The sequence below is a fragment of the Xiphias gladius genome, chromosome 6 (assembly GCF_016859285.1).
Source record: "Xiphias gladius isolate SHS-SW01 ecotype Sanya breed wild chromosome 6, ASM1685928v1, whole genome shotgun sequence".
NCBI classification, from domain to species: Eukaryota; Metazoa; Chordata; class Actinopteri; order Istiophoriformes; family Xiphiidae; genus Xiphias; species Xiphias gladius.
The window spans coordinates 20,624,639-20,638,574 of record NC_053405.1 but is presented as its reverse complement, the minus strand read 5'-3'; the positions used below and the strand labels follow the sequence as shown (position 1 = coordinate 20,638,574).

At 40.2% G+C, this 13,936-nt stretch overlaps 1 protein-coding gene across 1 annotated transcript in view; it reads left to right on the top strand.

Annotated features, from left to right (window-relative positions):
- hcn2b (hyperpolarization activated cyclic nucleotide-gated potassium channel 2b) overlaps positions 1 to 13,936 on the top strand; it is a 43,442-nt gene that overhangs the window by 10,017 nt on the left and 19,489 nt on the right. Inside the window, exon 4 of the mRNA XM_040128381.1 lies at positions 8,429 to 8,647. Coding sequence (XP_039984315.1) covers positions 8,429 to 8,647 — 219 coding nt within the window. The remainder of the gene's footprint in view (positions 1 to 8,428; positions 8,648 to 13,936) is intronic.

The following is a 13,936-nucleotide window of genomic DNA, read 5'->3' as shown; positions in this document are numbered from 1 at the left end:
GGGAGTTGGTGACTGACATGGCCAGAGGCACAGGAAAGTCAGGGGATATGAGCAGTGTAACACGTGTGCTTGCTTGGCCTATCACTCAATACGTTTTTTTTTATCTTCTATACTGTATTTTACACATACTGTATATACACATATGGTATGTTTGTGCATGCAGAAAAATATCTCACTGTCTAGACTGCTGATAGAGTGATAGGCCTCTTATTAATTCAACCAAAAGAGACCAGCATCACAGACTATTTATGTTAATTATATACAGATACAGAATAATTAGGCTTAAACTCTAGAACTGGCTGCAACATGTTACATGTTATAACAGTGAGAGTGATGGTGCAGGAGAGTTCATGTACGTGAGAAGGGCTGGTGAGAACTTAATGAAGGGCTGTGACCTACACAGAATGTATAGGCTTCTTACACTGTACATTTGAAAAAGAGGTTATGATTAGTTTGGGCGTATCTTTGCGAAAAGAGTGGAACAAACACAATGGTGACATGATTGGGGTGTAACCACAGAGAAACAGAATCACACTAATAAGATAAATGGTTTGGGACTGGGAGAGGACAGGTTGCATTGACAGGAGAGGGAATAACTGCTGGAAGAATGTGGAAAACTGATTGGGTAAAGCTGTGGAGAAGTAGTTGTCATTAGTGGGGAAAATACGGTTTCCTGATCGACATTGACATCATCTGACCTGTAAACCAATCAACAAAGATGCTACTGCTTGACGGCTACTTGTTGCTGTAGGGTCAGAAGGTGCAAATAATTTTAACTGGCTTGCGAGATTGCCTAAACTATTTATTGGAGGGAACTTCACATCATATCTTTGCTGCGTCTAAGGAGTTTTAGCAGACTGAATAATTCCTTCTTCATGCTTTTGTCAGGTGCAGGCTTTTTCCTTAGCCACCCAACGCTGCTGTCGCTAAAAAAAAAGTTTAATATGTTGAGAACGAACTTTCTAATTTTGGCACATAGATTTGTGCCATTCAGGCCTTGAAAATAGTCCTCTGATAACACTGTGTACCATGACACACTGGTGTGTGTGCTTGCGTGCATAAGTGTGTGTGTGTGTGTGTGTGTGTGTGTGTGTGTGTGTTTGTGTGGGGGGATGTTTGTGTGTGTTTGTGTGTGTGTATGGGTGTTCGGGTGTCTGTGATCTCCAGGAACAGATGGATCTCACACCCACTGACCCTGGGGGACATCACTGTTGCTTCTCTCTCGTTCCATTTCTGGTTTCATCTCTGGCCATCTTTGTTTTTTCTCACTCTCCCGCTCTCTACACACAGGGATGTCTTTCCTATGTTTGTGGAGGCCAGCAACAAGCCCACTGCTGTGCGCCAACTCCATAAATCACTTCTGACTTAGATGCAGTAAACATCAGAGATATCATAAACTTGATTTAAGCTATTGCAGTTTGCAGTTACTGACCCCCACTTTCCTCTGCTCAAACATGCCTGCTCCCCTGGCATCTGGAGTTGTTCTCTTAGTTCACAGTCGCAAATATAAATGCGGTGATAGTCTCTTATTAGCATTAAACTCCAATTCAAAGCGACATTTTGTGTTGATGTTGATGTTTTCCGATTTCTCAGAGAACAAGCGGTTTTCTATAAAGCTAATTTTTTTCTATAATGTTAATTATCACCGAAGGGTATGAATGCAGAGAAAATATATGTTCTCTATGCTTTCATACATGAATTCCTCCTGCCCCCCCATCCCACCACATGTCCTGACTTGTTTCATTGCTTGTCTCGCATTTTGCTCCTCGCTGTGTTTATGTTCACTTTTCTCTTTCATGCCTAAGCTTGATGCCTGTTGTTTATGCCTGTTTGTCATTTTCCAAGCTCGATACCACAATGCCAGTGAACACCCGTGTGGGCGTGGCCGCCTGGTGGGCTGTGCTGCTGCCATCTTTGGGTAATCAAGATCAGGGATCCTTTCAAAGCAGCTTTGAATAAGAGATGCAGGGTTAAGTGATCCTCCTCCTCAAGCTTCACTTCAGGCTGACTGGCTGTCTGCCTGCACTGGACATTAACTGGACCCCACTGTACTTTCCTTTTTGCATCATCCGTGCACTTAGGCTATGGAAATACAGCCAGATTGCCTTTGTATAGAAACAACACATGATTCCCTCACTTGCTCAGAGGCAATGTTGTATGCACCTTTATACGTGCTTTCATATGTATACGTGTGTCTGTTTTTGTTTGTTTGAGCCTTTTCGGTATGTAATAATGTGTGAAAGACGATAACCAAAGTCGTTCTTACGACTCTTTTCCCTCCTGTAATGTATTCAGCTCTGCGTCCAAACACTCAAGAACAATATCTGTGACCTGTAAAAGATGTGCCTGCAGTAGACAGAGGTGTTTATTATAAGCCCGACAATCAGGCTCCTGCAGAATCGTGATCACAAGAGACCACATCATCGTAGCATGTTATGTAAGTGACTCTCTGTTATGTGGTTGACAGGTGGTTTTGTCCCATCTACCTCAGCCTGACTGGCTGTTAAATCAGTGGCATTAGAATGAAGCTTTTCTCTTCTTCTCAACTTCTCTCTGCTTCAGTCTGAACTCTGCTTCTGTATTTAGTATTTAGGCTGCTGGGAGACATTTAACTGTGTCTCCCAGAAGAAGAAGAGTTGCTGTAATTGCAATAGTGCACCAATCTATGTGGCTTTATTATCTATGCACGCGTGCACATGTGCACTTCAAGAAACCCTCCTGCTTTGAAAGTCAATAAGGATATCCTCCATTCGTTCAATTACCGAAGCGAACTAACTGGCAGGCAGGCCTGTCTGCGCCCATAAGAGTAATGGACAGTTGCTGTTTGAGATCCGTGTGTGGAGGTGTTGGTGTGTTTGTGTCCTCTTATGATCCGACAGCTCCTTTCAGGACTAATTTTGTACGTGTAGTAAAAAGCGATCTCAGTAACACAAAGTCAATTTCTTAAATACATTCTCCAGAGATGAAACATTAAAGTGAGTGATACAGTACTGTGTGTGATGTGGAGCTGGCGTGTGGAAATTGATTGAATCCTTGATTTATTCAGGTAGTCCCAGGATATTTGTGTCTCTTTAATGAGAGACTGCTCATGCACATTTATCCTGGTTGAGTTCAGGGAATGAATGTTTTATGCTGCCTCACATAGTCTATTTATTGCAGAGTAATGAAACTTTGAGGTAAAGTAATTTTATGTCCTCTTCATGAATTAAAATGCATTTTAAATCCAAGCAAACTAAGTCAGGGGGGTTATTACTATGTTGCGGGTATCCATATACATCTATTTTTGTCAAAGAGGATTATTAGCTCCAATCTGAACTTATTTTTGATTTGCTAGGTCAAACCATGTGGTAGGTGGTTAAAAAAAATAGCTTCACAACCTGGTCGGAGCTGTCATCTTTGTGGGGCAAGTTGCCCCTGTGAAACCAACCCCATTTTAAGAAGGAAAGTTGTCTTGTCATATTTTGCTATGCAGTGAGATGCAGTGAATGTAGTTTTGTCTTTATATTTTGAAAGATTAGTAGAATTAAAAGCAACTCAAACTCTGTAAAAAGTAAGAAAGATAATACTGTTTTCAAACATCGATTGACTCAGACAAAGAATAGACGGTTTTACTAATTTTTATCTCTTAAATATAATCTTTTTAGGATGGAAAAATGTATGAAACCTTGTGTTTCACTTTTTAACAAGACTGTCTACAGCCATGTTAGTGATTCTATGAGGCTGTACTTAGGCACAGCAGTGTATTGAGCTAAATGCTAACTTTAACATGCTAACAAGGTCACAATTACAGTGCTAACAGGCTAATGTTTAGCAGGTGTAATGTTTACTATGTTCATCACCTTAGTTTAGCAAGTGTTAGCATGGTAAAATTTTTTGTGGTACTGCTAACATAATTAGCAATAAATACAAAGTACAGCTGAGGCTGATGGGAATGTTAGTTTTTAAGATACTTGGTTTTGACCTGATGATGTTGCTAGAAGACAAGTCACAGGATTACCAAAGTTATTACAATTCAACCTGAGGGGGACACGAATACCTGTAAAGAATATCATGGCCATGCAGAGGTGAGGGCCACAGATCGACATTACCATCCATCGAGTCACGCTGTTAGCATGGCTAAAAAAGCAATCAGCTCTTCCCAGTACTATTAATATCGTCTTCTTTTAGTATTACAAAAAAGACTGGCCTCATACTTGTCAAGACCATAGCAGAACAGATGCTTTGGGCTCCAGTCATGTGGCCACAGCTTGCATCATCAACAGGACACATTCTCCGGATGCACATGGGTACACACCAGCAGCAGTCTGAAATCTACAGCTGTGTCTCAGTTCAGAGGCTGGATCCTCTGAAGGACACAGCCCATGATGGTGTTGTCCTCAGAGGACCTGAGGGCCAGACTGAACCTGCTCCTCCTCTGCAAAAGAGTTTCTCCTCGTAAACTTAAATGACTCCCAGGTACACTTGTACGCCTGAACTTTTTAGGAAGGGTGTGACGACGATTTACAAGGCAACACTTCTCATTGGATCTTTAACATTTGTTTTGGATGGAGGCAGAAGTTAACAATATTTAAAGTACAATAGAATATAAGAGGGAGGACTGAAATGACCTAAATATGCAGACAGCTTATAAAATGTTGTTAGTATAGCAAACAATTAAACACATAATTTTATCTGATCTTTTTCATTATGTCGAAGTAGTTCCTTGAGCACATGATGCTGAACTCCTTCCTCTTGATATGTCAAAGGAGAAATACCAATTAAAAGCTAATGAACTCAAACCCAATCTTGCAAATCCTGACACATAATTTAATAGCATCCACTTCACATATGATGAAGTCAATTAATGATACAAGTGCTCCTGCTTAATTTTAGCAATGCTAGCGGTTAGGGGATAACGAAGTTGGTTGGTTGGTCCACCACTTTGACAGACTGAAATATACCTTTTAATAGACTGCTAGTTACATTCAGAGAAAGCCTCTGAAAAAAGTATTTGGTACCATGCCTAAGTTTGACTAAAAGCTAGTAGTTTAGAAAAAGAGAAGAAGATGATATGCTATATTCTTCATTAACATTGTTAACATTAATTCCAGCAGACACCAAACCATCTTACAACTTTTTGTACTCATTTAGTTTTAAATAATGAATGTACACACAAACCCACTGGCTCTAAATAATGAATCTTAACGTTGCTAACAAGCTCTTTTATGGCAGTTTGCATATTAGAATTCTGAATGTGAGTCCTTTCAAACGAACCCCACCATGTCAGTTTTAGACTGTCAGTGAGGGACTGCACACTGTCAGAACAAATGCCGAATGGCGTGACTGGCACAAATCAAGCACACACACAAATACAAGTCAGACAGCATGTGTACCCAGATCGGTGTGCCAGCGTGCACGTACAATCGCTATTCTATAATTAGGCTATCATGCATCACAGATGACCCATACTCCCTTTGGGTTCTTCCTTAAATATATAATATACGATTAGCTATCATCCACACTGCTCAGTGAAGACCAGTGGCAAATAAAATGAACACAAGAGATAATTTCATTTGTTTCCTCTTTCTTTTTCCTTTCCTCATTCAGGGTGGTATCTCTGTAGAATTAGTTTATTGTGTTACTGTGAAGGTTGTAATTTTCAACAGTAGGAGACAACTGTACACTGTGTCAGTGTTATTCAGAATTTATCTCAAACTTAAACCCAGACTGGTTAAAGCTGGTCAGTGTGGGTTATCCTGCTTATGCAGTCACATGCAAAGGAATAGTTCAACATTATGGAGTATACGCTTATTCGCTTTCTTGCAGAGAGTTAGACATTTAATAAGAAGAACAATACCACTTGCATATCTGCCCGTTGAATATAAGGCTATGGCCAGCAGACGGTTAACTTAGCTTAGCATAAAGACAGGGAACAGTGGGAAAAAGCTAGCCTTGCTCTGTCCAACGGTAACAAAATCCACCTACCAGTACCTCCAAAGCTCACTAATTATCATTTTACATCTAGAGTCTTGTTGTCCTAGTGAGGTTGCTAGGCAACCAGTACAAGTCTACAAAATTACTGCACCAGGCCAAGAAATAGTCTGATTCATAATCCCTCCAAAATTTGTCGTTTTTACACTTACTTACATGGATAAAACAAATGAGAAAAAACATGTGAGGTAGGCTGGCTGTTTCCCTGTGTTTCCAGTCTTTAAGCTAAGCTATTTCTACTATTTCTAAAGCATATATGTAAAAATCACTAGACACAATGTATATAATTTTACTTTTTTATATATCATATCTGTATATGTAAACACTGTATGAAACAAATGCATTCACTTGTTTCAATATATATATATATATATATATATATATATATATATATATACACACACACACACACACACACACACACACACACACACACACACACACACACACACACACACACACACACACACACATATGCATGGGAATCAGAGCAGAAACTGGAGACTCACCTTTGACTTGGACAAAAACATCTCTAGGAATACATGGGGGATGAGGTGATTTATACCTGCGGGCTTTTTCACCAACACTCACACAGTCACACAGACAGACTAATAGTAATGCATCTGAAACCCACAGATGAGTTATACTGTCTCATCCTGTATCTATGCCAAGATAGTCAACAGTCCACAGGCAGGTTGCCAAAGATTTACGGCAATGATTTATAAATGACACAACAGCATGTGACAGTAGTAAGTGGCCTATTTTATTATCAGGAGTTGTTGTATAGATCACAGACGGACAAGCTAAGGGCTATTTCTTGATTTTATCAAGGGTGTGGTCTTGATTTGATCAACCCAAGGAGTATGAATGGATCGATTTATTAGTACTAATTTTTTAATTTATTTGTCTTCTCTGTTCTATTTTTCTTTGTTTAGCGCATCGTACTGTGCCTTAAGGGTATTTTGTGGTGCCGTGTCTGCCTACTGAAAGACTGTATGTACTGTATATTTATCTGGATCAGGTGTGTGTGTGAGTAAGCTACAATCAGAGACAGACAGATGTAGCCATGTGTAAAAAGGTGTTTATTTCTGTGTTCCGGCTCTGGGTTAGAGCCTCCTACTCCTGCTGTTCATCCATCAGCAATGTTGCCAGCATGTTGATGGCTGACTGAAGGGATTCAGCTCCAGGGCTGTTCACCACCTGGGGCAATGGGAATGAGGCTCAGACTGAGGTTGGAGTGCTAAAATGTTCTTTCACGACTTGTAGGAAATATTTATTATTAATGGGCTTAAGGGCTTTGGATAATAGTGAGACAAGGACTGCATTTGCAAGGCTACATCCTACAGAAATAACAACAAAACTGGAAATATGATGATGGCGCATAAAATCTTAAATGTTTCAAACTGTTGTCATGGGTTTCTCTGTCTTTTGTCTGAGATTAGAAGGCCCAATTTATCTCCTCCAACAAATCCAATCAACTGATCCAGCTGACAGCTCAAAGCAAAATTGAAAAAATTGGACCATGCTCGAGACTGGAGCCAAGCTCACAGCCTGACACCAAGGCTGAGTTTCCTGCCTCTTGAAGGCTAAGTGCCTTTAAAATCTCATCTTCTTTCTCTTTGGTTCTTCAAATCACTTTTCTAAACACTAATTTTCAAACATCTGACAGCAGCCCCTTGCCAGTTCGTCCTTTTTCACCTCCTCCAAAACCAACCAAATTTGAATCTCAAATGAAATGCAAATGACCCTGGAAAAATACAAATCAGATAAGAATCCAGCCAGCCATCAGTGACTGGCGACAAGACTCATCCCACAAGAAACACTCACACACACATTGTGTGGTAAACTCTTGACAGTGTGTGAGCCAGAGCTGTTTGAGGGGAGAATGTGAGGGTTCAGCGGAGTCTGTGAAGGGCTTTTGAATGACTCTAACCTGGGAGAATTAGAGTTTACTGAGTGTGTGAGCCCCACTCAAAGGCAGACTGGAGCAGGCAGATGTACGGGCTGCTCATTAACACTCGCTTTTTTCCTCATCTCCTTCTCCTTGGCCAAGATAAGGCAAGGCTGCTCAGTGATGATGAATAGGCTCTCCACCAAACTCGTAACCACCACCAGACACAGAGCCATATACTTTTAAGGAATGTCTTTCTCTTTAGCCCTCTCATTCTTTAATTCTCTCTTTCTATCACCACTTCTGTCACACTCTAACTTGTATAAATTTTCACTGCAACGTGCCTCAACAGTATACCTTTGACAGAGAGGACAGGCTCAGGTCATCAGGTCAAAACCACTGTAGCATAAAAGTAAAAGTACAAAAGTAAGGAGCTATTCTAGGAGAACAGAATAACCCTGATTTTTCTCTCCCATCTCTTCCTCCTTCCATGTATTTTGTTTTCCCAATTTTTTTTTTCACCAATTCTCTCATTTTTTTGCCCTCCCTCCATCTCTCTTCCTACAGAATGACTCGTGGAGCGAGCTCTACTCTTTCGCCCTCTTTAAGGCCATGAGCCACATGCTGTGCATTGGATATGGAAGACAAGCCCCAGAGAGCATGTCGGACATCTGGCTGACCATGCTCAGTATGATCGTAGGGGCCACCTGCTATGCCATGTTCATTGGCCACGCAACTGCACTCATCCAGTCTCTGGACTCATCTAGACGGCAATACCAGGAAAAGGTTAGTCTCGTTTTTGTTGCACTGCCTTCTTTCACTAGATGTCTACCACCCGAAATCAAGCTGTTATGTTTGAGACTAAATCAGCAAACTGATAGCAGATTAATGGTCATTTCAAACAAATTACCAAGGAAAAAAAAGGTTTTCTCTCTTACCCCTGTAGTTCGTAAACAAGCAGATAACTGTGTTTTATTTGTCCAGGTTGTAGTAGGATATCTGTATATATCTGAGACTTTCTTCCTGAGAGTTAGATGAGAAAATCGATACCTCTCTCGTGTGTGTGAGCTTTCAGTATGAAGCTAGAGCCAGGGGGCCATTACCTTATTTTAGCATGAACACAGGAAACAGGGGGAAACAGCTAGCACTGTACAAAGTTTTAAAAAACATGCCTTCTAGCACCACTAAGGCTCACTAATTAACATGTTTTATGGTGTTTGTTTTATCTGTATTCTGACAAAAATGTAGCAATGACAAGTTGTATTTTCACAGGGTGTTACTTACGGTAACAATTTCTTCCAGGCTGGCTATTATCACCTGCTTCCAGTCTTTAAACTAAAGTAATCTGCTCCAGGCTCTGGCTTCATACTTGATAGACAGATATGAGAGGGGTATAAATCTTCTTATCCAACTCTTGGCAAGAAAGCAACTCAGGTTAATTCCCAATATCAAACCATTCTTTTAATAAATCCAACAACAACATATCTTTTCAGAAACAATGTCCTAGTTACTCCAAATAATCCACAGGCCGTGTTGTAGTCTTTGGAACTACTTTCTTCTGAAGAAATAATCCCTATGAAAACTGCCGGCTGTGTTTTCTGTGGAGTTACCGTGACACTTTTTCTGGAAAGAGAATTTGCTTTTAATATTTCTTGATTTGATTTTTCAATTGTGTTGGCACCACAAACAAAATTTAATTGCAACACCTCCATCTTATTGGGGTGGTGGCAAAAATCTCAGAGGCGGATATCTCAAAAATAAATGAACATATTAATCTTAATCTATCTGCATGGCTAGATACCACTGCAAATCAGGTTTATTTTGTAATTTGGGTGACCCGACCCTTTAAATCAAAGTGTCTGAGTAAATAGTACAGCTTGATAGCTAGTAATTCTGTTGCTTTGTGGAAAAATAAAAACAGAAAAAATAGGAGAGATGGTTTTACTCCGGTCTATCTTTGGATCACTGGTAATATAAATCAGGGTGTTATCTTCAGGATTACCTTACCTGTACCCAGATGGCCAAGCAACAAGCCAGAAGGAGATTCCATGAGGAGATTTAGTCTACAGTGTTTGTCCTTTACAACGATGTGGATAATGTTATCACATTTGATATGAACAGAGAGGGTTTTCTTATTTGATTCCAAGACACTTTGATAGGAATGGCATCTGTTCTATTAGTTCGATATTCATGGCTGCAGCGCGCTGGGCCTCAGCCCCTCTGTCATCTCCGTACAACAGCAGATCAAAGCGCTGGGTGTCTGCAAGCCAGGGAGGGGAGCACACTCCCACTTTACAAGGCCACAGTGTCCATGGTGCTCTGTGTCTTGTTAGCCTCCTTACATCCTGGGTGATGTGCAGATCTTAAGCAATATCAATCATATACATGCATGCAGACACACACATATACATCAGAATGATTGGTCAAGCTTTGTTGTCTAGTTGAAGCCTGGTCAGGTTTTCTTCTCTCTTTCTGAGTCGTAGTCAAAATATAGTTTTATTCTGTTTATTTTCTGACTCTTGTGGCTTGGTTGTGCATCATGTTGGAGAGATAATCATCTTGCTTTATTTTCTAGGTCATGATATCAGGGACCATCCATGATGATGTTGAGTTTATAGTAGACCCGATCTCCTGTGGGAAGGGTTGTGATGGTCTTTAAACTATAATGAAGCTACTATATGTATGTGTATGATTTATGAGCATGGTAAACACGGCAGGGAATTGGCACATTTTCAGTGGATCTGGGGTTCACCCCCCATGATCACTGAGCATACTGAATTCCATTTATAATTGTGTATGGTGGACACGCACAAACACATAACAAGGGGCCACTTTTGTGTGACCGCCGTTTCACATCAGTGATGTTAGTCAAAGACAAAGCACAATTTAAAGGGTCGGTTCACTCCAAATACATAAATACTTATTCCACCATCACAATACAAAGCAGGTGAATGGAACTTCCTTTGTGTTTCTCACAGGATTAATAAATTACATTTACAAATTCAACTGAAACATCTCCTTCCAGGGACAATGACCCCGTCACGCTGGCTAATCCATAGACTAGAACTACTTTCTACTGAAGAGATAGTCCCTCTCAAAACCATTGTCCCCGTGTTCTGTCATATTGATGTTGACTTTTTAAATGTCATTTTTCAGTCTTTGGAGCACCACAAACAAAGTTCTTTATTTGTATTTTGGATTAAATAACCCAGTAATGAACAGGTCTTTTTTGTCCTGAGTTTTACTCACTTGTTAAATAGGTTTTTACCTGACATCCAACTGACTCTCTTTTTTTTTTCATTCGGCGACCTCAGATTGGTGGATTGCCCTGCCCAAAGAACTCAGCCTCACTAATTCAGCACCATATCTTCAATCCACTTCTCAGACACACTCTCATAGACTTGCTTTTTATGTAATTGCCTTTTGATCTTGCCAACTTTTAACCTTGTGTTGTTTCCCCATGCATTTTTTAAAATCTAATTTCATTTTTAAAGTTACTTTTCTTTTGATCATGTTTTCTATTTTTGTCTTCGTTGCCTTTTATTCTTTGATAATTTGTCTTTTATTATTTCATTCTTGTTCTTAAGCATGCCTGTAATGAACTGTGTTTGATTAATTGCTATTTTCAATGTTTCTCATTGTTATGGTCGTTACGACCTCTGCGAAAAATGTAATACTTTCAGTGCCATTTGTGCCTGTTCGTCTGTTAGTCTGCTGATATATCACAAAAATGTTACTAGATTAAAGTGGAATTTGGTGGAAAGTTAGATCAAGGTCCAATAGGAGAGCCAGGCTTCCATTTATAAAACACTTTACATTGTGCCTCTTAACTCCTGAACCTTAAGGCTCAGAAGAATACTTGTAGTTTCCTGAATTTTTTTGGTTCAAGCCAAATCGATCAGTAAAGGCCAGGTCCATTTCTGTCTTAACATATGTTCCAGCATTTTGAATTTTTTTAACCACGCCTCCTACAAATGTCTTCCAGTCCTCACCAGATCTGGTATGTAGCATTGATGCCATAAGCCATCTCACAGCTCTGCTTCAAACAGAGACTAAAGAGAAGAACTGAGAGAAAGGGCAAATGAGCTGCAGACTCACTATGCTGGAGTCTCTGTGTAGTGTCAGTTACATGTAGCTGTATTTTGTCAGTGATGTGACGTCTGAAGCAATCAGTTCCTATCGCTCTCATTCTCCTCTCCTTGCATGATTCACAGCAGTGAAATAATGAACAGTGTGGCGACACCTTGCTAGGCTTGACTAAGATAACACATCCAACATCCCGTCCCTCTCCCGTACCCCCTGACTGTTTGTTCATCATTAACCAATGAATTGAGCCGTGCTGCACTGCAGCCTGCAATACGTCCATCAGATAACAGACTGGAGACAGAGCTATGGGTTGGAACTTGGCTCACTGACAAAACAGATTGTGTGTATAAGATAGTCTAAATGCTAGTGACAGCATGAATTTATATTGACCTAACACAGAGTAAACAGTTAGTATCGTGCTCAGTGTTGAGACAGAAATGTCATAATAGCTCTGCCGCTAAGCATCTTCTCCAGGGAGGGCATGCAGAGACCCTACTGACCAAAGAGAGATGTGGATTCAAACTGTTTACCGTGGGTTCAAGAGTTAAACAAAGCATGCTGGTATTTTTTCTGCTTAATCGGAATTGGCACGTTGTTTGGTTAGCCGTGTGTTTGGCAGGTCAAGGGACAAGAATAGAGGAAAATACAGTAAATGTGAGATAAGAGAGGGATGCTGCATGTTAATAAGAAACACTGTAGAGCAGTGGTTCCCAACCGTTGATGTACTGCCACATTCCTGTCAGATTAACTTAGGTACCCCTTCATCGACTTCACCCATCATGTTCCAGATGTGTTCATTTCAACTGATTTACAAGTGGATTATAAGTAACACTAGAAAAAGTGGATATTGTTATGATATTTTTTTCTACAATGGAATTGTCAGTGTTTCGGTGGGGTTTGAATTCCTACCACTACCGCTTGGACTGTCAGAAGCTAAACGGTTCAATCATCCATTGATTAGTTTTAGCTAATATTTCTCCTGTTTATCCGTTAGGCTACTTTGGCTACTTTAGCTATTTCAGCCACTTACTTACTTTTAGATAACTATTTAAACTGTTTAACCATTATCCAGCTATCCTTCCATTAGCTATACCGCTTATCATCCTACAAAGGTTTGCAGGGGGGTTGGAAGCCAATCTCAGCTTTCACTGGGCAAAAGTAGGGGCACACCTTCGACAAGTCAGCAGTCTATCACAGGGCTGACATATAGAGAAAAAACAACCAGTCACGCTCAAATTCTCACTTATGGGCAATTGTAGGGTCGCCAATTAACCTAACCTACATGTCTTTAGACTCTGGGAGGAAGCCGGAGCATCCTTCTTGCTATGAGGCAAAAGTACAAACCACTGTTTAACCATTACTTTTAGCTCATTATTTCTCCTCCTTTACTTTTGTCTATTTCAATCATTTATCTATTAGTACGTTTAGCTAATTATTTTAACTGTTAACTAGCTAATAATTTGAACTATTTCACAGGTTTATCCATTAATTTTAGGTAATTATATCAATGGTTTATACTTACAGCTAATTTATCCAAATGTGTCCTTTTGTAGCTATCTACAGTATATAAACCATGTATTGTTACTTTTAGCCAACTAGATTTAGCTAACTATCTCTGCTGGCTTGCTAACTGGTTTTTCATGTGCTCCCAATGGTAACACGTGGTGGTAAGGTGTTACAACTTACTCAGGATGGTGGGTGGTACTGTGGAGTCAGATAGTTGTTGCTAGCGCTTTACTGGTTAATGCGACAAATTTACTCCAGTTTGTAATCCTGTTTGGATGGCTATTTTTCTCCTAAACACTAATATGTGGATATTTTTTTTGATTATATATACCCACACACACACACACACACACACACACACACATACACACACACAAACACACACACACACACACACACACACACACACACACACACACACACCACCACCACAACCCCACCCCCTCCTCATCTGTCCATTCACCCTTGACTGTTTGGCAATAC